The following is a 21,956-nucleotide window of genomic DNA, read 5'->3' on the forward strand; positions in this document are numbered from 1 at the left end:
TAAAACATCAGGGCAGATAACTATACCCAAATTCATACTCAAAATAAAATTTAATTATGGTCCCAAATGCCTTTTACCTTAAACAGCAAGCCTTAACAATCACAGCTTAGAACCAGTTATAATTATTTATCTTTTCATGGAGCTGCAATAAGCAATAAAGATTTATCAGGTCTCACAACTGTAAGGAATTCCATTTACCATCTTTCCTTCTGAAATCTAGAAGCCAATTGATAAAAATCCTTTTTAATCCTTGCAACTTTTTAGCAAGTTAGCTTCATTTAAAAACTTCATGACTAAAACTGTTCCTTTCCCAATGACCTTGATTAACAGAGATAGTTTCCAGGGGATTTGGCAGTTTTATGCCACTGTTTAGCCAATTCTCATACAAGCAGGAGGTCTGTTTTGAATGGGCAGAACTAGTCAGAATAAAGTTGCCACAGTTTTAGGTTTTATCATTAAAACAGTAGCCCAATAACTTAGTTAACAGTCTTACAATTTTAAACAATCTTGACTGAAACTTCCTTTTAAACAAAGACAGACTTGGAAGCTTAAGATTTTCCCAATTTACAATACTCCAAACCTTTAAGAGAGGCTGCTTCTCATACAGCATAGATAGTACAGCTGTTTACCAGTAATGATATCATCTTAAATTTGAACTTTGAAATAAAAACGAATGAATTACCAATCTGATGACCTTAAAACTCCACATGAAGTTATACTGAACTAAAATCTTTTTTTTTTGATGCCATACAACCAATCAACTTATAATCATTACATATTTCCAGAATAGCCAAAAAGTTAAATGGACAATCAGCTATCACAGTAAATATCAGCAGTATTATTACTACTTGTTTGTATCCCACATGTAAGAGCTTTAAACTATCAGATATTATAACATAAAAAATCCAATTCACATGAAATAAACATGTTAACATCGGGTTAGCAGAACTGATAAAGTAACATAGCTAGTTTTACACAACTTTTTCTCCATCTTTTACTTTCAACAAAATTCAGATTGAAAAATGCTTTTTGTCACTCAATTTTTACAGTATAAGAGGATTTTACAATTTAGATTTTACATTTTAGAGATACCATAATAGAACAATGACATTATGACATTAATTGCATTTCCAATTCATCATGTGCCAAAATTATCGATAGAAAATAAGGCTTACCAAGTGCAGAGGCTTTTCTCCTCTCCCCACAGTTGCAGAGCTTGGTTGTAGACCCAGGGATTTGAAAGGAGAGAGGGTCATCTGCATGCCCCAGGGGTCCAGTGCTGTTGCCATTGGGGCCCTCGATATAACTGCTATGCCTCCCCTCCCCAAATGTTTTTAGCTGTTCTAACTTTTACTCCAATAAATTTTATGTGTCCACTCCTTAGAAACTTATTTGAAAGTGATAGCTTTGACTTCCCTAGCAAGGGGAAAGGGAGTGGTGCCTACTCCCTTATCCCAGTTCTAGAGAACCCAAAACCCTCACCTTTCATATCAAATCTTAGAAAATATTCCAATTTGCCTAAATGACAAATAGTAAAATGAATTCTGGGCAAAGAAGGTACTGGAAACTCAGACCTGAGCTTAAGCAAAATAGCATGGTAGGTTATTTTCCTCCATCATTACCTCTGGCAATCCTGCTCTGCCCTGAGATAATTTTTAATATTCAAATAAATGTAGACTAGGTGGTTCTTTCTAGCTTTAATTCCTAGAATCTTATAAAGAGTATATTTCAAGTGATTATGGGTCAGAAATCAGAGTTATGGACAAAATCGGAACATAAACAGGTCCCAAGGATCAGGAGGACAAACTAACTTTTTTTTTAAAGTTTTATTTTATTTTTAATTTGTGAACTAAACCATTTCTCTAACATAGTATAACAATAATAATGATAATAATAATGAAAAGATGATTGCACATGAAACTGCAAATCTACTATGTAAAATTTGCTGCTTCTTTTACAATAATCTTGTAAATTTCTTTTTTAAGTTTTTCTCCTACCCCCTGCCCTAGAGATGGTTACCATTGGACATAAATGCATATACATTAATGTTCTTTCTCTGGATGCAGATAGTATCTTCCTTCCTATGCTCTTTGTAGTTGATGTGGGTATTTATAATAGTCAAAATTATTCATTTGCTCAAAGTTCTTCTTAAAATAATATTTAAAATATTAAGACAATTGCTGGGAAATACATTCTTGAAAGATGGCAGCATAGGTCAGAAATTTCTGGGCTCTCCAGACTTCCTCCACAAACAGAAAATCACCATGATATGAACATAGGGCAGCAAAAATAAAGGGATAAAAGAGTTTTCCTCCTAATGCATCTTGAGAGGACCTCAGACAAGACTCCAGGGGCTGAGGTTTAGTTTGAGTGAAGTGTAAACACCTCCAGGCCCTGAGGGAGGCAAAGTGGGTTTCAAGAAATTTTACCTAACTTTCAAATGGTTCAGGTCTTAAGAAATTTCACTTAAGGAACTTTTACCTCAGTGTCTCGAGGAACTTTCACCTCACAAACTTTCATATAAGGAACAGCAGATGCTAAGTGAGGGAGGAGTGAAGGTCAGACCCCCTGCTGTTTCCAGAAGCCAGGCCTAGCAGTGCTAACTAGATGTGATTCCAGGCTATGACTATGGATGAGGAGGAAGATCAAGTACAAATCTGGTGAATGTGGTACTGCAGGGAGAAGAACATTTTAGGGACGGTGTGGCTGGGGCTTAGGGAGGAAAAGAGGAGACACTGAGGTTGAGCCCTTGGACAGAATTCAGAAACAACAGTAAGAAGGACCTAAGGACATTACCCATAGCTCAAGATTAAATCTTGAACATAACAATATTAAACTGATAAAAGTAAAAAAAGAAAAAAAATTAAAAATTAATAAGCTAAGAAAAAAGAATCTGACCTTTGATAGTTATTTTGGAATTAAAAAAAAAAGATCTGGGTTCATGTTCAGAGAAAGATAGTGAGGTAAAAAAATAAAGCCACTCCTACCATAAAAAATAATATCAAATGGTCACAAGACCAAAAGGAAATCTTGGAAGAAAATAAAAATGTATACAAAAATCAAATCAGAAATAATGAGGAAAAATTAGGAAAAAACAAAACAAAAGAAATCCAATACATTTGTGAAAAGAAAGTTAACCTTTCAGAAAAAAAGAAACAAAATCTTAAGGAAGAGAATAATTCCTTGACAGCCAGAATTGGACACGTGGTATTGAATGATGTTAAAAGACACCACGATGGAGACCTGGTGGCTGCCCCGGCTCTCCTCTAGCTCTGGCATTTCTGCTGCTGTCCATGGGTTTCTGCTTTGTAGTGGGACGTTTGTCCTGGAAGCTCGTCTTTACATGCTAAGTGTATCTGCCGGGAGACCCAGCGCGGCCGGAGCCAGGAGCAGGACGCCCGTGGGGACCAGGATGCCCAGGAGGAAGCTTGGCACTGGGCTCGGAGCCGGGACGACGGCGGCGGGCGCGGCGGGGGGCCAAGCCGGCGCTGCCTGTCTTCAGGGAGCCGGAGCACACCAAGGATAAGACTTGAAGGCTCTAAGTGCAGAGGGCAGCTTTTGATTTTGGGGGCGACCAACTGGGACCTCATTGGTCAGAAGGAAGTACCGAAACAGCAAGCTGCTTACCACAACCTGGGGCAGGACCTGGGGGGCCCTCACAGGTGCGGCTGCCTCTCCGGTCTCTGGCCCCTGGGCTGCCCGCAGTCCCCTCATCACCACAGAAAGGAAGCTGGGGTCGAAATGAGAAGGGCCGGCTTGGACATGGCGATACCAAGAGAGTGGAAGCCCCCAAACTCATGGAAGTCCTCAGTAAGGAAGTGATCGTGTCAGCTGCGTGTGGGAGGAACCGCACCCTGGCTCTGACAGAAACTGGCTCTGTGTTTGCATTTGCAGAGAACAAGATGGGACAGCTTGGCCTTGGCAACCAGAGGGATGCTATCCCCAGCCCTGCACAGATAACGTACAATGGCCAGCCAATTACCAAAATGGCTTGTGGGGCTGAATTCAGCATGATCATGGACTGCAAAGGAAACCTCCACTCCTGTGGGTGCCCTGGATATGGTCAGCTGGGACATAATTCCGATGGGAAATTCATGGCCGGCCTCAGAGGACAGAACATGACTGTGAGTTGGTCCCCCGCCAAGTAGCCATCTTCATTGAAAAGACAAAAGATGGACAGATTTTGCCAGTCCCCAACGTGGTGGTCTGAGACGTTGCCTGTGGCACCAATCACAGAAACCCTCAGAAACGTGTTTTCTCTTGGGGGTTTGGAGGATGTGGCCGGCTGGGCCACACAGAGCAGAAGGATGAGATGGTCCCTCGCCTGGTAAAGCTCTCTGATTTCCTGGGCCGTGGGGCTGCACAAATCTACCCTGGCTACACCTGCTCCTTCGCCGTCAGTGAAGGGTGCTACCAACACTTCTCGGGAGTCCACCATGTATCCCAAAGCTGTTCAGGACCTCTGTGGCTGGAAAATTAGAAGTTTAGCTTGTGGGAAAAGCAGAATTATCATGGCTGCCGACGAGCTGGGGCTCATCTCCAACCTTCGGTGAATTGGGCCCAAGTCTTCCACCACGGCCCAAGAAGTGAAAACCCTGGATGGCATTTACACAGAGAAGGTTGCCATGGGCTACTCACATTCCTTGGTGATCGCTAGGGACGAGACCGAGACTGAAAAAGAAAAGCTAAAAAACTGGCTGAGTATAATCCCCACACCCTCTCCTGATGCTACCCGGGGGGCAGTGAGGTCAGGGGGCTCTCCAGGCCGCTCCAGGCAGCTGTCATTTCCAATGTGCACTGGGACACAAAGAAGGTGGATGAAAAGAGATTACGGTACACAGTGAAAAGGTGGCCCGAAGCTCCTGTTTGTTAGTCTTCCCGAGATTCCGTTTTATAAGCAAATTCAACTTACTACCTTTTTACTGAACGATTTCCAAAGAATGATTTCTGGCTGCCTTTCTCTCTTTCTCCCTTCCCTACCCCAAATGTTTAATAAAAATATTTGCTAGTTAAAAAAAAAAAAGACACCAAAATGTAAGACAACTAAAAAAAATAGAAAAGAATCTGAAACATCTCATTAGAAAAAAAAAAACTGATCTGTGGAACACATTGAGGAGAGACACCATAAAAATTGTTGGTCTACTTGGAATATATGATCAAAAATAGAATCTGGATACATTACAAAAAATTATTAAGGAAAATTCCCCTAAAGTTCTAGAATGAGAAGGTAAAGTAGAAATAGAAAGAATCCACTGATCACCAACTGAAAGAAATCCTAGGAAGAAAAGACACAGGAATGTCACAGCCAAATTTCAAAATCTCCAGGTTAAAGAAAATCTATCACAACAAACAACAAAAATTAAACTGTGAAAAAACCAGACCTAACAGTTCCCACCTTATAGACCATAGGTCTTGGAACACAATGTTTTGAAAAGCAAAGGAACTGTGGTTTCATCCAAGAATAACTTCTCTAACAAAGTTAAGTATGATCCTGAATGGGAAAAAAAAATGCATAGTTGATGAAGTGAAAGACTTTCAGGTAGTTGTAATAAAAATACCAGAATTCAATGGTAAATTCAATATAAAATATCAAGAAGAAAAACAAGGAAACCATTAAAGAGTAATTATAAGGCGCTGATTAAGGTCAAACTGCTTACTTATGATATATTAAAATGCTATTAATATTAGTAATTCTTAATTATGACTATTAGACATCAAAATCTTTAAACTTGTATCATTTCTAAGGTAGTTTGAAAGAAATGTTGGGCCTGAGTTGTGCATGATGAATTGTTTAAAAAAAAACAAAATTGGGTAGGAAAAGGTGAAAAGGAGAAATCATGGCATAAAAATTGGGTATGAAAGGAAAAAGTAATACAGAGGAATGTTTAAGGTGGAGGGCTGGAAGATATGGCCTTATTCTCATCTGGGCTGAAGAAGTTTAGAAGTCTTCTAAACCTCTAGAGACATGAGAAAACTGGGGGATAGATTAAGGAAAGGACTTTTAGAAGGGTATATTGATTAAGATTAGGAGAGTGGAGCAAGTAGATAAGGAAGGACTTTTAGAGGAAATGGTAAAATAAAGAATAAAAGATGGGGGAGAAAATAAGGTAACAGAGATTTTACATATGTCCCAAGCTAACAAGGGATCTAGGAAATGTTTGACACAATATTATCAATGATGTCTTGGTAAGGTATCCACTAAAAACCTGCCATCAGGACTTTTCTGCCTTGGAATAGGCAGGCACCTCCACTGCAAGGCAAGATATAGCACTGTTGGATGGGATACTGAAGGCACAATGCTGCCCCACAGCAGCACCCAGGCTTCCAGAGACACGGGAATCCTCGTGTGACGGTTCATACAATTCTTTAAAGAAATAAGGTAGTGGAACAGATATCTGTGGGGATGCTGAAACTTTTGACATGAATGATTGACACTGAACAATGCTGTCCCTCAGCAACCAGAATGAAGAGGCAAACTCCAAAGGTTCACTCTTGGGATGTAAATACCTGTGAGAGACATTGATGATATCTCTTATCCTGAAGTTCTGCTCTTCCACTTTACCTGCTACGTAAGTGACTGACATTGTTATTAGGTGAGGGTCATATGCATCTAATTTGGTCACACAGGAAAAAAAAAATATGGTAAATGCTGCAGGCTGTGGAAATTGGAATGAACTGCATTCATGGCTTGACACTGGTCTCCATGATGAACCCTGTCACTCTGAAGTGAACTTAGGCCTCAGAGGCTGGGTGCCCCTGTTTCCTAACTGACTTCTGCAATGCTCTCACTCTGTCTTGACTCCTTGGCTAACACCCTCACCCCCAAGGTATACCTGGCCTCTTGGGTCCCTCAGTGTCAAACAAAAATCCAATTCAAGTTGCAAGGAAGGACAAAAGAGATGAACTATAAGAGGAAGAAACACCTACTGCTATGAGGTCTTTTCAGGAATGATTGACACACATACCATGGGAACCTTAAAACTATGAACCTGTCAGCATTCACAAAAGATTTCCTACAGCATACCATATATATTTACAGTTACCCAATTGCCTGAAAGGTCCAGAGAAAACAAGATTTCACTGTGCTTAGCGTTTCTTTGACAATAAAGAAGCCTTTGACTTTACAGATTAGAATATCACCAATTAAGGGTTCTCTTCCAATGAGGAGTCTTTCATAAGTATGTTAATACAACATTTCTTGATGAATGCAATCTGAGATGCCACTGATAAGTAACACTTCAATTACTAACATCATACAAAGGATAAAACATAAGAGGGATGCTCACTAAAGGTCCAGTGTCATGGAAGATCGTCTGTTCAGAGTAAAAGTGGACTATGATATTTTCTGGTGTTCCTGTTTGTGGATAATATTGTGGTGATTACGTTAAGCCCCAGAACATTATGGAGCTTCCATACAGCAGGGGAAGAAGGATGAAGAATGACTTTTGTCCAGAATATGACATGCAGTTGGATGGCCGGGTAATTGAATCAATACCTCAGTCATTGTTGGACAAGTTGGGTTGACAATCACATGGGCAGAAGAAGAAGAAGGCAGACTAGAACCATATTTGTGACACTGCAGGGCATTCATTTGGCATTTTCAGCATGAATACTATCCATTGAATAGGTCAGGTTGAAGCTACTTCAAACCTGCAATGTAAGAAGTGCCACACGAAGTCGGAGTCGGTGGAGAGGAGGAGGAAAGGCTGGAGCTGTTTCCTCTCCAGGCGGTGTCTCGGGGGACCCGCGGCGATGCAGTTCCGTTTCGGGGGTCGTGGTGCCTCCCGCTATGGCCCACAGCCCTCCGCAGTTGCAGCTGGTGGGCCCCTTTCCTGAGCTGGGGTGCTGGGAGCCTCAGAGGGCCTTGCCCATGAAGGGGCCCGACTTGTGGCTCCCAGAGGTGGAGCTGGTTTAGGAGCAGCAGCCGCGGCCTCCAGGAGCCCAGGGGCAGCTAGACCTTGACATTTTTAATTAAGGTCTTTCCCAGGTCTCAGTTTGTCCGAGGCAACACCCATCGTTGGTGGATGGAAAGAAATGAGGCCCCAAAAAAGGCCTCTTTTAAAAAGAGAGGCTGGGAAGGAAATAGTGAATAAAAATAAGATGGAAGAAAATTCACAAATAGTACTTATAACTTCGGATATATGAAAGGGAAATGAATTAGGGAAGGTCTGAACAAGTTGTGGTATATGATTTCAATGGAATATGATTGTACTTTAAGAACTGATGACCTCAATTATTTTAGCAAAAACATAGAAAGACTTGCACAATATAATGAAGAACAAAATGAGCAGAACCAGAATATTGTATACAATAACAGCAATATTGTTCTAAAAACAACTTTGAGTAAGTTATTTTGTCTACGATAAATATCCAAATTAACCATAAAGGGCATATGAAGAAAGATGCTATCTGCATCCAGAGAAAGAAGTGATAAATAGATGTATAGAGTTAATTTTACATATATACATACACACATATGTACGTATATATATGTATATGTGTGTGTATATATAAAGATATATATATATATATATATATATCTGAATAACAGTAGTGATCTGTAGGGCTGAGTGAGGGGAGGAAGGAAGAAAGAGAGTTTACATACACATTTTGTTGTATATTTGAAGGGAGTAGCAAGTCGTGCGTAGCAGGTTTGTAGTTTCGTATATTTTTACCTTTTTACTGCACTGTGTTATAGAAATGTTTGTTTTATTATAGAAAATAAAACAGTATTGTTACTGTATAGAATGTTCTCTTCGTTTCTCTCATTTCTCTCTTCATTATTTCATGCTAGTCTTTCCATGTTTTTCTAAAATCATGGCGCTCATCCTTTCTTATGACACAGTAGTATTTCATGAGAAGTATACATAGCATAACTTATTTAGTCATTCCCCAATGGACAGGCATGTCCTCAACTTCCATTTTTTTGTTGTTATTGGTTTTGTTTGCTTTGTTTTTGCCACCACTATGAGGGCTGCTATAAATATTTTAGAATATATAGGTTCTTTTCCTTTTTCCCTAATAATGCAACAAGCTAACTTCTGAAAGAAACCAGCTCTTTATACATATACCCCTCTCAACATTTTAAATATGTATATTAAATTTAACCATCAATAAAATTTTCCTTTAGTGCCTCATTGCAGTGTGGTGATGACTCTTAATTTTGTAAAACCAATTCCAATGGAGGGTATGTTTTTGACTAGCTGGGAAGTCTTTGATTATGAACTTTTAATGTCCCCTATATCTATCACCTAGGCGCCTGCATGGCTTCATATTACAAAATCTAATTGTCTTGTCTCAGTAATCATCCTTCTGGACCTCTCTTGAAGCATTTGATACTATTGATCACCCTCTTTTGATGTATACTGTCTTCCTTGTAGGTTATTGTGACACTGTTCTCTCCCAGTTCTCTACCTTCCAGTATGACCAAAGTCACAGTTGCCACAAAGTCCAAGACATGTGGTGATTAAGTATATCAATCATTTCAGAAACAAGTTTTGCAATCATAATGGTCTTCCCAGTTTGCTCTGAAGAAAGAAAAGAATGATTAATGAGTCAACTTAGCCAAAAATTAATAACTCACAGCAAGTTTAAAAATAGAAATACTGAAAATAAAAGACAACATAAAATTTACAGCAGAATGACTATATTTTCATTTTTGAAAATTTATATTTTATGTGCATTAATAATATGTACCCCATAAACAATAACAACTATATGAAAGCTAAAACCACTATCATAAACTTAAGTAATGCAACAAAACAAATATCCACATTGTCCATACCCCAAACATTTTTTTTCTCTGCAGTTTAAGTCCATTTTCTTTCTGACATGAGATGAATGTTATGTTTCCTCTCCAGTCTTTGTACTCACGGTTTGATATTGCATTAATCAGAATTCTAAAATCTATCAAAATAGTTTTTCTTTTTAATGTTGTTGTCATGTTATAAATTGTTTTAGTTTTGCACAACTGAGATCATGCAGCATCCCTCATTGCCTCCAAGAATACCAGCATGGAAGTTGTACTACCCAAATCATAGGGCTCCTAATAGGTATATAAGAAGAAATATCACAAAACCAAGAAAAAATTATCCAATTCTTGGGGAGACAAAAGAACTTGTGGAACAAGGAAAACATTGAAGCAAAACATGCTGCTTCTGAGTGTCTTAAAAGAGAAATGAGAATTATGAGAACAGAATTTGTGGCTTGCACAGCAAAAATAATGTGCTGAATAGAAATACTGGAATCTGGAATGGCAGATCTCACCAAAGAAATAAAAGAAAATAATAGATTAGGAATGCAAATACATAGAAGTGAAAGACAATCTGTAAGAAGAAAAGCAAAAAAAAAATAACATTAAAAGCAAATATCCTCACTATGAAAGCAACACACACTGATCATTAAAACAGCATATGTAGAGAAAACCCAAGGATCATTGGTCCCCCAGAACATGATAAGAAAAAAAAAACTTTAGCACAATAATGCAGGGGAAATACAATAAGATTGCCTATTAATTCTGAATGTAGAAAATTAAATACAATTGAAAGAATGCATAGATTATTTCCAGAAAACAAAAACAAAGAAAAACCTCAAAGGTACAAACTCCCAGACACATAGCAGTGAGACTCAACAGTTCACTTCAGAAAGAAGTTCTACAAAGATCTTCCCAGTTTCCTCTGAAACGGTCCATTTTGTAATTTCTTATAGCACAATAATATTCCATTTCATTTATTTACCATGATTAGTTTAGACATTCCTTAGTAAGAGAATATCTATCACCTGATTTTACAAGCTCTGTGTGAAAGAGCTACTGTAAGTATTTTTGTAGTTATAGATCTTTTTCATCTTTCTTTGCTTGCTCTTGCTGAGTTGGTCTCATACTGGCATAAAAGGGTCAATGTTACACACATTTTGGTTACTGAGCATAGTTCCACAGTGTTTTTCAGCATGACTGGACCAAGTTGTAGTATTACCAACATGGCACTAGTGTGCCTGTAAAATAGAATGTTTATTAAGATGATAAATACAACTCAGCTTAAGAAAAAAAAACCCTCCAAAAAGTAAATAAGCAATTTAATTTTTTAAAGAAAGAGATGAAATCCAAATTGTCAAAAAATAAAAGGGTGGAGGGCAATTGACCATGAAAGGAGTGCAAGTAAAGGAAATTGTGAAAAAGTAATATATACCAACATATGCGAATAAGACAAAAAATGCACAAGTATTTATGAAAAAATAAATATTTAGATTAAAAGAATAAGAAAAGGAGATTCTAAACAAGTCAATACCAGAAAAACAAATTCCACAAGACATAAATTAGCTCCCTCCCAAAGGAAACACAATCTGGTCCAGATGAATTTCCAAGGGGATTCATTCAGATATTTAAAGTACAATTAACTTGCATGATAGATAAACTTAACAAAAAAAAGGCATCTTTCCAGACTCCTCTTATCAGACAAATATAGTTATCATACCCAAACCAGGGAGGAATAGAGAAAGTAAACATTACTAGTATACGTTAATTGAAACATTTTGAACCTGAACTTATGTCACTTTGTGTTTAAAAAACAAAAACAAAAAAAAGCAAAAAAAAAAAACCCTAAAAACTTAGATTATAAACTTCGTAATAGTACAGGTAATATTGCTATGTTTTATGAAAATAATGTTACTAATATACAATTGCCTTATAGCTGGTTTCAGGTGTTGGGTGGCAGGGTGGCATAGACGATAAAGTACTACACCTGGCCTGGAGTTGGGAAGACCTGAGTTCAAAACCAGCCTCAGGCCCTTATTAATTGTGTGACCCTGGCAATTCACTTAAGTTCTATTTGTTTGTTTCCTCATCTGCAAAAGAGGGATGATGATAATCACACCTACCTCCCAAGGTAATTTGAAAAATCAAATAAGGTGATAATTGTAAAGTGCTTAGCACTGTGTCTGGCCCTGACACTATCATTATAGTTACCATTTGAGTATTAAGTTTATATAATAGTTGACCAGTTTAGTTTAGTAGTATTATATCTCTAAGTCATATATATATATTTTCTTACGCTATGTCAATGTTTTATCTGAAATTAACTATAATGTAATTAATTTCTCTGAAATAAATCAAATCAACATTGCCCCCAAGTAGTTTGAAATTACATGGAAATTTTAAAGTACTTATCAGAGGCAGGATGTGAACCCCTATCTTCCCTACTCAAAAACCAGCTCTATCTACTACAATATGTTGGCTCTCCGCTTTGCTAATTCTCTGAAAAATATGATAGCTCCCAGTTTAGTAACTATGGTTTTGATTTTATTTTCCTATACCATTTGAAAAATATTCTTTTCTACTGATTTTGTGAGTTGATTGAGTACATAGAGGTTTAGAAATAAGAGAACAAATTCAATAAAGAAAAGCAAAAAGAATTCTCCTAGACATCTCCCTTTATCCCATTGTATATCTGGTTGCCAGATCTAGCCAGAACTAGAGGTAATGTCTCAAAAGCTCAGGCTTCTTGTAGTCCTTCCTGATGAGAAGTTTGCTCCACCTGAGCCCTGATACATTTCCTCCCATTCTCTTCACTTAACAGGACTCCCTGGCAGCCTTTGAGATGAATCCAGACACCTCTGGTGGCTGTTCTATTGACGAAAGCATATTAACCCTTTTCCTAATACTAGTGAGAGGTTAGGCAGCCACCACCTGACACTTGGTTGTGCTGCAATGTACTTAACTGTAAGGTTCTCTGTGTAGTATGGAATTAACCTAGAGTGGCATGGTCATTGACTCAGAAGAATTATAAAATAGAATCTTTAAGGAAACAGCTCCATTAAAAAAAAAAAGTAATTTATTCCTACTTCCTGCCCATCAATTTTCTTTTTAAAAGGAAGTCTGAGCATCAGAGCAGCTCTCAGTGTTTCTCTCAGGATGCCACTTTTCTTTTTTTAACTACATGAATTTATAGACAGATTGAAATAGCTAGGCACAGATAGATCTAAATAGATCTTGATCTTTCTAGATCTACACATAAATCTAGATCCATTTAGGTGTCTCTTTCTCCCACTTTTAAAGAAAATCTCTGGATCTTATTCAGAATAAGAATGAAAATCCCTTCAGCAACTCTGCATAAAAGTCACAGATGTTCTCTCACTAAGTGATCTATGTATCAAACAAAAACCAATTAAACAAACACCTTAGTTCTTTAAAAGTAAATTGTACCACTGGTAACAATAGATAGATATCCCTTTTCTGAATAGAAAAAGAGAAGGATGTCATCTGTAATAAATCCACAATATAGATGCCAATATTGGATTATATTGGAAACTCAGGATTTATAATATTATTCCTTTCTTTTCTACAGCCTTCCTTGTGAGTGAATATTTAATATGTGAAGATAGCCTGAATCTCTTCACATTATTATAAGCCAAACAAATGAGAGGAAGTAAAATGTTCTCTAACGTATAGTTACTGGATTCAGTCAGTTGGTAATTCATTTCCCACCTGAATTCATTTTTCTGCCAAGGATAGTTATAAAGGTCAAGGGAAAAACTTGGGAAGAAGAAAGACAAGAGTTCACTTGTTTTGAGTACAGTTTCATGGACATCATTTTGCAATGAAAATAACTTGAATAATGATGTCTTATTGCTTCTTGATTTCTCATAGTCATTGGCTTCCATTTTCTCGGTTTTAATTGATTTTTATTTTTAAAAATATGTATTATTAAATTGGCTTATCTATTTTAAGTTTACAGCATTCAGTTCCACAATCCCTTGAGTACCAAATTTTCTCCCCCTCCCTCTCCTCCTTCCCCACACCCCATGGAGACATGCAGTTGAATCTATTAGGCTCCACAAATTCAGTTTTAATTTTTAAGGAATGATTTTCTTCACTGACCTTTAATACTTCTTTTTTCCTTTGTCCAATTTTGCATTTTAAAGCATTCTTCTCCTCATTGGCTTTTTGTACCTCTTTTAGCCTGTTTTTTAAAAGGTGTTATTTTTCCAGGTTGTGTGTGTGTGTGTGATTTGCAGAGACTTGTTTCTCATGATTTTATTTTATCAATTTCAGTTTTCTTCACATTTTCCCCTCTATCATTTCTAGTTGATTTTCAAAATCCCTTTATGAGCTCTTCCATGCCCTGAGACCAATTCATATTTTTCTTGGAGGCTTTGAATGCAAAAAGTTTTTATTTTGTTATCTTGAGTATATGTTTTTATCTTTCTTGTCACCATAGTAACTTTCTATGGTAAGATTTATTTTTTCTGTTGTTTGCTCATTTCCCTGCTGATTACTTGACTTTTGACCCTTTGTTAAAACTGGATTCTGCTTCCAGGGCAAAGGGTGCAGTGTCCCAAACTTCAGGAGGTTTGTGCTTTTTTGTGTGTTTTTTGTTTTGAGAGATACTTCTAGGGACCCGTAAGTTGTCAGTTTTTCCAAGGCATTTGATCGAAGGAGAGGTGTTTACTACTTTTGTATCCTGTGCTCTGGTCTGTGAGTGATTACAAGCACTCTTGTTTGGCCTGGCACTGTGACGAGGGTCCTCACTCACTCCACTGTGGCCACTGTCTCTAGTGTGCCAGTAGTGGTCATCATCCTGCGACTGCCAGACAGACCCAGACATAAGTATGGACATAACAATAGGGTCCTGCATCAGCACTACCAAAGAGACTCCTATAATCTCCTTCTGACCAGTTATTTGGCACCCTTACCATCGATGGGTTGAGAATTCCAAAAGCAGCTGCTGCATCCACTGATGTAGGAGGTCCCAAGGGCCTGCTCCTGGTTTGCTGGAGCTGCGGTTGTACTGGTGTGGCCTTGCTGCATTCTCACCCAGGTGGGACAGGCCTTTCCTGGTAACTTTCTAAGTTATTTTTGGGCAGAAAGGTCTGCAAAGAGCCCCTGCTACCCACTGACCGAGTCTCCCTGAGGTATGAACCTGGTTTGTTGGTGCCCAGTCTGCATTAGGTGACTCTCTCACCTGGGGCAACAGACATATCCTGCTAAAATTCCAAGTTTTCTTGAACTGGAACACTGCTTCCCTCTGGGTTCTGCTGCTCTAGGGTTTGTTTTGAATCATTAGTAGAAGACACTTTGAGGGTCTGGGGGAGACCTCCGGCAAGTTTCTGCCTTTCCTCTGCTTCTGAGGAATGATATCCATGGAGCTGGTTGTTTACAAATGAGATGAGCTAGCCCCATGCTCCTTCAGTTTTGATTCTAAGAGGGAGCCTGGATATGGTGAGCATTTCTCCTTGAACTGTCCATTCTCTTTTTGACCTCACACTTACACAGATTAGACTTTGAAAGGAAATCTGGCCCCCAATTTAGAAGTATTCTTGACTGTCAATTGAATGTACTTTCCTTAAACGTTTCCTCTTCTTCCTAGTGGCTCACATGGGGATGTTTTATTGGTTTGGATTTTTTATGGTGGTGCTGATGATTGTTATTTTTTTCTGTTAGGTCTCCTACCCATCCTACTCCCTACGTCAGTCAAACATGTTCTTTTTAAAGGTCATTGTTTTTAATGGCTAAGGATTTACACCATCTATTCTATAAAGTCATGCTTGTTGTTGATACTTGTTTATTTTTTTTCCCATTGCCCTTAAGAAAATGAATCCAATTTGTGGGAAATGCTACATTATTGATTAGTTCATTGGAAGTTTAATCAAATTCTGTTGTAACTTTCAGACTTCTGGAAAATAAATTGTAACCTTACTTGCTATCTAGTTCCCAATTTCTTCTTACTAGGATCTAGGTGTTTTAAAAATATTTTGTTTTTCTCATCTCATTTTTTTTTATGGAACAAAATAAGACTTGCTGAAATTGAGAAAAGAGGATTTCAGTTTTTACAGAAAAGGAAGAATTTAATAGAATGGATCATTAACCACTGGAAAAGGTTTTTTAGAAGAGGAATGAGATGAACAGCTATATCTGTGATGTAGTCTAGGTGAAGTTCAGCCTACAGATAGTGAAATTGGTCAAACACTTTTGCAGTTCCTTTCTTATATTTATTTTTAAAAAGTAGATGATATTATATTGGAAATCATGTATATTGGATAATATTTTCTTTACATCAACTACAATGATTTATACAGGCATAAATGGAATATAGATATATCTACATTATACATTTATATGAGTATATACACATATACACACATATACATATATGCATTTATGTGTTTTTAGTATTTTTCCTCTTTTTTCAATCCTTCCAATTATTATAGACTAGTCTAGAGGAAAATATTTTACATATCAAGCTACATGTTATGAAAATTTTTTAAAAATTTATTGCACAAAAATATTTTTTCAGATTAGATGTGATGATATATTGAACTGCAATCTTGAAACGTTCTTTTTAAATAGTAATGAAAACGCCTTGTAACAAATTTAACAGGATCTTCACTTACAGATTCTAGAGAAATTCACAAACATACCTTGTGATCACACATTCTTGGATACTTTGAGAAAAGTATATATTTATGCCAAGTATATCTTTAAGATTGAATGACATATACAATAAATGGGTCATACATCATCTCATTTGCAGTATAACTTTCATGAGCTCTGATAAAGCATTTATCATTTCTACATTTCACAATAAATGGATAGATTATCTAAAAACACTGTGGAAGAGTCAATAATTAATTTCAAATTTCCAAATATAGTAGAGATTTTGGAGCTTTATCCTCTTTTTAAGAGGAGTTGGTTTCTTTGTTAGGAATATGCAAGTGATGTTAATTCATTACCATGTGGCTTCTCTTTTTCAAAGGCTTGTCTAAGGCCTAATTTATGTGCAAGACTGAAAGCTGTTTAAATGGATAATATGCCTCCTTCATGAGAAATACCACCCCCTTTATGCTCCATTAAATTCAGACGTTGACTCTATAAGCTACGTACCAATTATTTCTTTCCAGAAACAGCAGCACAGCTTTTTCCCACAAAGGACAACAGATTATTGCAGTCTGCTATTAATCTCCACACAGTCCACAAATACCCAGGACACTAGGGAGAAGACAATTGACTCACTATTTTAACATTTGCAAAATGATGTGTGGGAAGGAAATAAAGAGAAGAGCATTGTCTGATTAAAACATTCCCTCCATTATGGAAAATCTCCGGAAGAAATAGCAAATAACCTACGACAATCGATGCTGCTTAAATACATGCAGACACAGAGTTAGAAGGAAGTAACAACTTTGTGTGAATATTTATATGTATATATATGTATATTTTGGTTGATTCTTCCTCTTCTTCCCTGACACCCTCAGTAATCATCCTGATTATGGCACAATATTTTGGCTTCATTATTCAGTGATCTAAATTACCTTTTAAAACGGCAACGAACAAAGTTAGAATTATTGTCTTTCCATTCGGCATTTGTGTATGTATCATACATATTGAATGTCAAATTTAATCTATTAGGAGTGTCCTAGCATCTCCTTCTATTGATATAGCAAGGAATTCAGCATAATATGAGCCTACAGCAAATCTTATTCAAAGGAATTTATTATTGTAAGTACCAAACAGATTATATTATATCACTTTCACCTGTAAAACCATTTCACAGAAAATGTCTAGAGGATAGTTTTTTATGATAGCTCAAGAGCATCAAACCAGAGCCACTTATTAATTTAGACAAAGAATAATATAGTAGATTAATGGCTGGTTTTAAAAAAGGAAGACGTGTTCAATTTTGACCTCAATATTTATTCACTTCTCTGTAAAATTGGAATAATAATAGTACCTACAGGGTTGGTATAAGAATCATATAATGTATTAACATAATAAAAGTAGTCCTATCAAAATTAACATATTAATATAAAATAAATATTCTGCCCCAACTTGTTATCCAAACATAGCGTTTATGTCCAGTAAGTCCTTGCCTCAGCTATCTCTGGGCTGGAAAACGTCACCACAAAAGTTGCTTCTTTCCCCTTGGGAAATTGAGGTTACTCTGGTTGCAAAAACCTGGATTAAGATTCCTGGACTCTCATGGCTTACTCTCTTGATGTTTCAAAGTTCCCAGAACTTGAGGTTCCATTCTATCTTTTATGGAGCTCTGTGAGCAAAAGAGCCAATAAGATTTCCCTTAAGAGTAACTGAGGCAAAAATGTCCAGGGTTGATGCTAACAGGTCTTTAGAAATGCCTCTAAAGTCAATCAAAGAACCTTCCTACCACCATGTGGTTAATCATCAGGAAACAGTTAAGGAATGTCCGTTCTCTATACTCTCTGCAAAGAATTTCCCTTCCCTTATCACCATTCTCCCTGAAGCATTTGTCATTGTGATATCTCAGTATAAAGGTCCCATGCTCCATACATGGAGTCTTAGTCATATCTTTCAGTCAGTTCTTCTTGTTTGTCCTTCATTTTTGAATGGGAGCAATGACATCATGTGGTGATGCCTTAACTTGTGCATGAATTGAATTTAAGTGAGACAGAGTTTTATAAAAATAGTCCATCTCACTATTTTTTCCAGAATCATCAAAGTCCAATGGCAAGACATATGTCAAGATGAACGGTGATGGCCCAAGATGCAGTAGATGACCTTGACATCTTCAATGTCTGACCAAGTTCAAAGTGCTCCACAGTGCTGCTTCAGTCACCTTCATGACCACTGCAAGAAATTGTTCTCATTTTCCTATTTTGCTAGGGGAAGTCTTCACATGCTTGGGGCAGGTATCCCCCTAACTTAACAGTGGGTTTGAGGCCTATCAGTTACTCTCAAACTGGTTTAGCCTGTCTTCCAGGAGGGTTTTACTGGGGTGTGGCCACTGCACCTGTTACAGCTTCTTGGAACCACAGGTGAGAGCTGGGTAACTGTTTGGACACCAAAGGTGGATAAGTATCCCTGAAAAGAACTTGGCAAGCCCTCACATCAGAGGTGCCAGTCATACCTTAACAGCCCATGTACCCCAATCAACAACCCCCACCCAGTCAGTAATTAAGTGGATTAAGGATATAATCCCAAAGGTGACTGGGGTTTAGGGATGAAAGACATGACAACTAAATTGGACAAACTGACTTGTTATTTTAATACAAAATGGTAGTTACTGGATCAAACAGTTCCATCATTTCTTTTTTACTCACAACAAATTGTGACTATTATTCAGTTATGGCCTATTTCAGAAGGAATTATACTAAAAGAATAATGAAATAATGAAATTGTTGTTGGAGAAATATTGGTTCTTCTCTGATGCAATAGACTCACTTCTTGTACTAACTCCAGTATATCCTGAATTTATCCAACTGGTTGTATGCTAAACGTTCATTCACATAACTTGTTTTAAGTATGTGTTCAGATAACTTGTGTTTATGTAATTGGTGTTTTAAAAAGATCAGTTATTTCTAACTCAATTAAGCAAATATTTCTATTATTACCAGTATGAATTATTAAACTAATGCTATTCATGCTAAATTTTGTTAATTCACATGACTTGAGACTCTACCTAAAGGAAAACAAAACAAAATAACAGATTACTTTCAACTAGTTAAGCAGAGCAAAGGGTGAGTTTGCATAGAATGAAGTTGTCTTATATGGGTCAGAATCTGTTTTATAACAGTCGTTTCATGATGATGAGTAGTAAATTTTTATTTTAAAAACTTTTTCTTTTCTTTTCTTCCTCTTTATTGGTGGTAGAGCTAAGTTCTTTGAGTCTTGTATTAGAATTAGTTGAAGATTGACCTAAGAACCTTAAAACATACGGTAATCAGATAATGTGATTCATGTTGTGTGTATATGTATATGTGTTTGTGTATTTGAAGAGGCCAAGATTAAAAAATATTCACGAATAATTATGAATGAATGAATTAAAAAAGTATTTATGAAATGTGTTATGTCTTAAACACCATACTAATTTCTAAGGCTACATATAGAAAAAGGAAGGCAATATCTTCTGGCAAGAGGCATTAGCTGTAGGGCAGATGACCAGGTCCAAAAGTTGGAAGGAGTCAGAGGTGGAATGGATGACAAAAGCCAGGCAAATTAGATGAATAATATCTTCACAAACCCTTTTCACAGTATCATGAAGCATGTTACTGCTACATAAGTAATATTTCTACCAAAATGATAATGACACTTGAATAGACCATGAATATACAGAGAGGGCAAATATTGTGGTCTTGTAATATACCAAAGTTGCATACACATGACTTTATATCATGTGATTGGGCTTCCTGCTTCAGGGATCTCCCCACTCCAATTAATACTTCATTCAGCTGTGAAATAGATCTTCCAAAAGCTTAGATCTTACCACGTCATTCTCTTATCAATAAATTTCAATGGTTCTCTATTACCTCCAAGACAAAATATAAGATCTTCTGGCTTTTAAAGCCATCCATAACCTGAATCCTTCTTAGCTTTCCAGTTTTACATTTTATTCTATTTTACATACCCTATAGTTAAATGACAATGGTCTTTTTTGTCCTGGCATCTATCTGCCATCTATCAACTCTACCATTTTCTTTCCTTTCTTTCTTTCTTTTTTTTTTTTTTGATGAACAACATTTTATTTCTCTATTCCCTTTGCATTATTTCACCTCCTCCAAAAAACATATTAACGGTATTCTTTGGAGAACCAAAGATACCATCAGACCTACCGTTTTTGTCTACCTTTGTCATGAAAGTGTCTTTTCTTTGCATCAGATAGCAGTTCATGAGCTTGAGAAATATGTTTGAATATTTTTTTCTTTAAGTTGGATTCTTTTTAGCTTTTGCCCCAACTGCATGTTAAAACGATTTTTAACATTTGTTTTAAAACTTTGAGTTCCAAATTCTCTCCCTTCCCCCCTCCCTTCCCCATTCATTGAGAAGGCAAGCAGTTTGATATAGGTTATACACGTGTAGTCATGTAAAACATCCCTATAATAGTCACATTGTAATATAGAACATAGACAAAAAAATCAAGTAAAATAAAGAAAAATTTTCTTAAAAAGTATGTTTCAATTTATATTCAAACACCATCAGTTCATTCTATGGAGATATAGCGCTTTTCATCATAAATCCGTTAGAGTTGTCTTGGATTGTTGTTTTGCTGAGAATAGCTAAGTCATTCACAACTGTTTATCTCACGATGTTGCTTTTGCTTTGTACACAGTACATTTCACTTTGCATCAGCCCAGCCAAGTCTTTCTTGTTTTCTCTGAGGGCGTTCTGCTCATAATTTCTTATAGCACAATAGTGTTCCATCATAACTATATACCACAACTTGTTCAATCAAACCCTAATTTTTGGACATCCCCTCAATTTCTAATTCATTGTCTCCCAAAATGAGCTGCTATGATTTTGTACATGTAGGCTCTTTTCATTTTTGTTTTTTAATGTTTTGGGGATACAGATGTAGCAGTGGTATTGCTTGATCAAAGGGTATGTATGGTTTTATAGCCAGTTTTTCCAAAGTGGTATGATCTAAGGAGAGGTATTTACTATTCTCCCGGCCTGTACTTTGGTACCTAAGCAAACACAGGCATTCTTTTCTGATCTGGAATTGGGAGGAGGGTACCCCTCCACTGCTGCTGAAAGCTCTACTGCTAATGTTCCTCCTCTCACACTGGGACTGCCACCCAGGATGGCCACCCAGATCTGAGCAAGGGCAAAGCCACAGAGTCCTGTGTCAGTGCCAACAAAACCTCTATAACCTTCCTCTAACAAGTTATTCAACCTCCTTACCACCTCTGGACTGAGAGCTCTGGAAGTAGCTGCTTCCACTGATACTTCTGATTTAATCATTACCAAGGCATGCTCTATGAATAGCGCGTTATTATGCCTACATTCTGCACGGTATTTACCTTTTGTTATTTACTATTTTGTCAACTCTACCATCCTGATCTGATCCCAACAATATATCTATAGTATAATTAATAGACTCATTAATGTTAATAGAATTATTATTGCCTCATTTTTATATGAGGGAGCTGAGGCTTTGAGAAGTTAGATGACTTGCCTATAATCACATAGTTATTAAGTGTCTTAGGAAGGA

At 37.1% G+C, this 21,956-nt stretch overlaps 1 protein-coding gene and 2 pseudogenes across 1 annotated transcript in view; 1 reads left to right on the forward strand and 2 right to left on the reverse strand.

Moving 5' to 3' along the window:
- IZUMO3 (IZUMO family member 3) overlaps positions 1-1,289 on the reverse strand; it is a 4,355-nt gene extending 3,066 nt beyond the window's left edge. Inside the window, exon 1 of the mRNA XM_069090928.1 lies at positions 1,176-1,289. Within this exon, the coding sequence (XP_068947029.1) occupies positions 1,176-1,289 (114 nt within the window). The remainder of the gene's footprint in view (positions 1-1,175) is intronic.
- Positions 1,290-3,235: 1,946 nt separating this feature from the next.
- Positions 3,236-4,726, forward strand: LOC138163478 (protein RCC2 pseudogene; annotated as a pseudogene).
- Positions 4,727-6,147: 1,421 nt separating this feature from the next.
- LOC138163488 (cyclin-Q-like) lies at positions 6,148-14,803 on the reverse strand (annotated as a pseudogene).
- Between the last annotated feature and the right edge of the window lie 7,153 nt (positions 14,804-21,956).

Source organism: Petaurus breviceps, unplaced genomic scaffold (assembly GCF_028583685.1).
Source record: "Petaurus breviceps papuanus isolate PSGF00001 unplaced genomic scaffold, PetGlider_PUasm1.0 125, whole genome shotgun sequence".
NCBI lineage: Eukaryota > Metazoa > Chordata > Mammalia > Diprotodontia > Petauridae > Petaurus > Petaurus breviceps.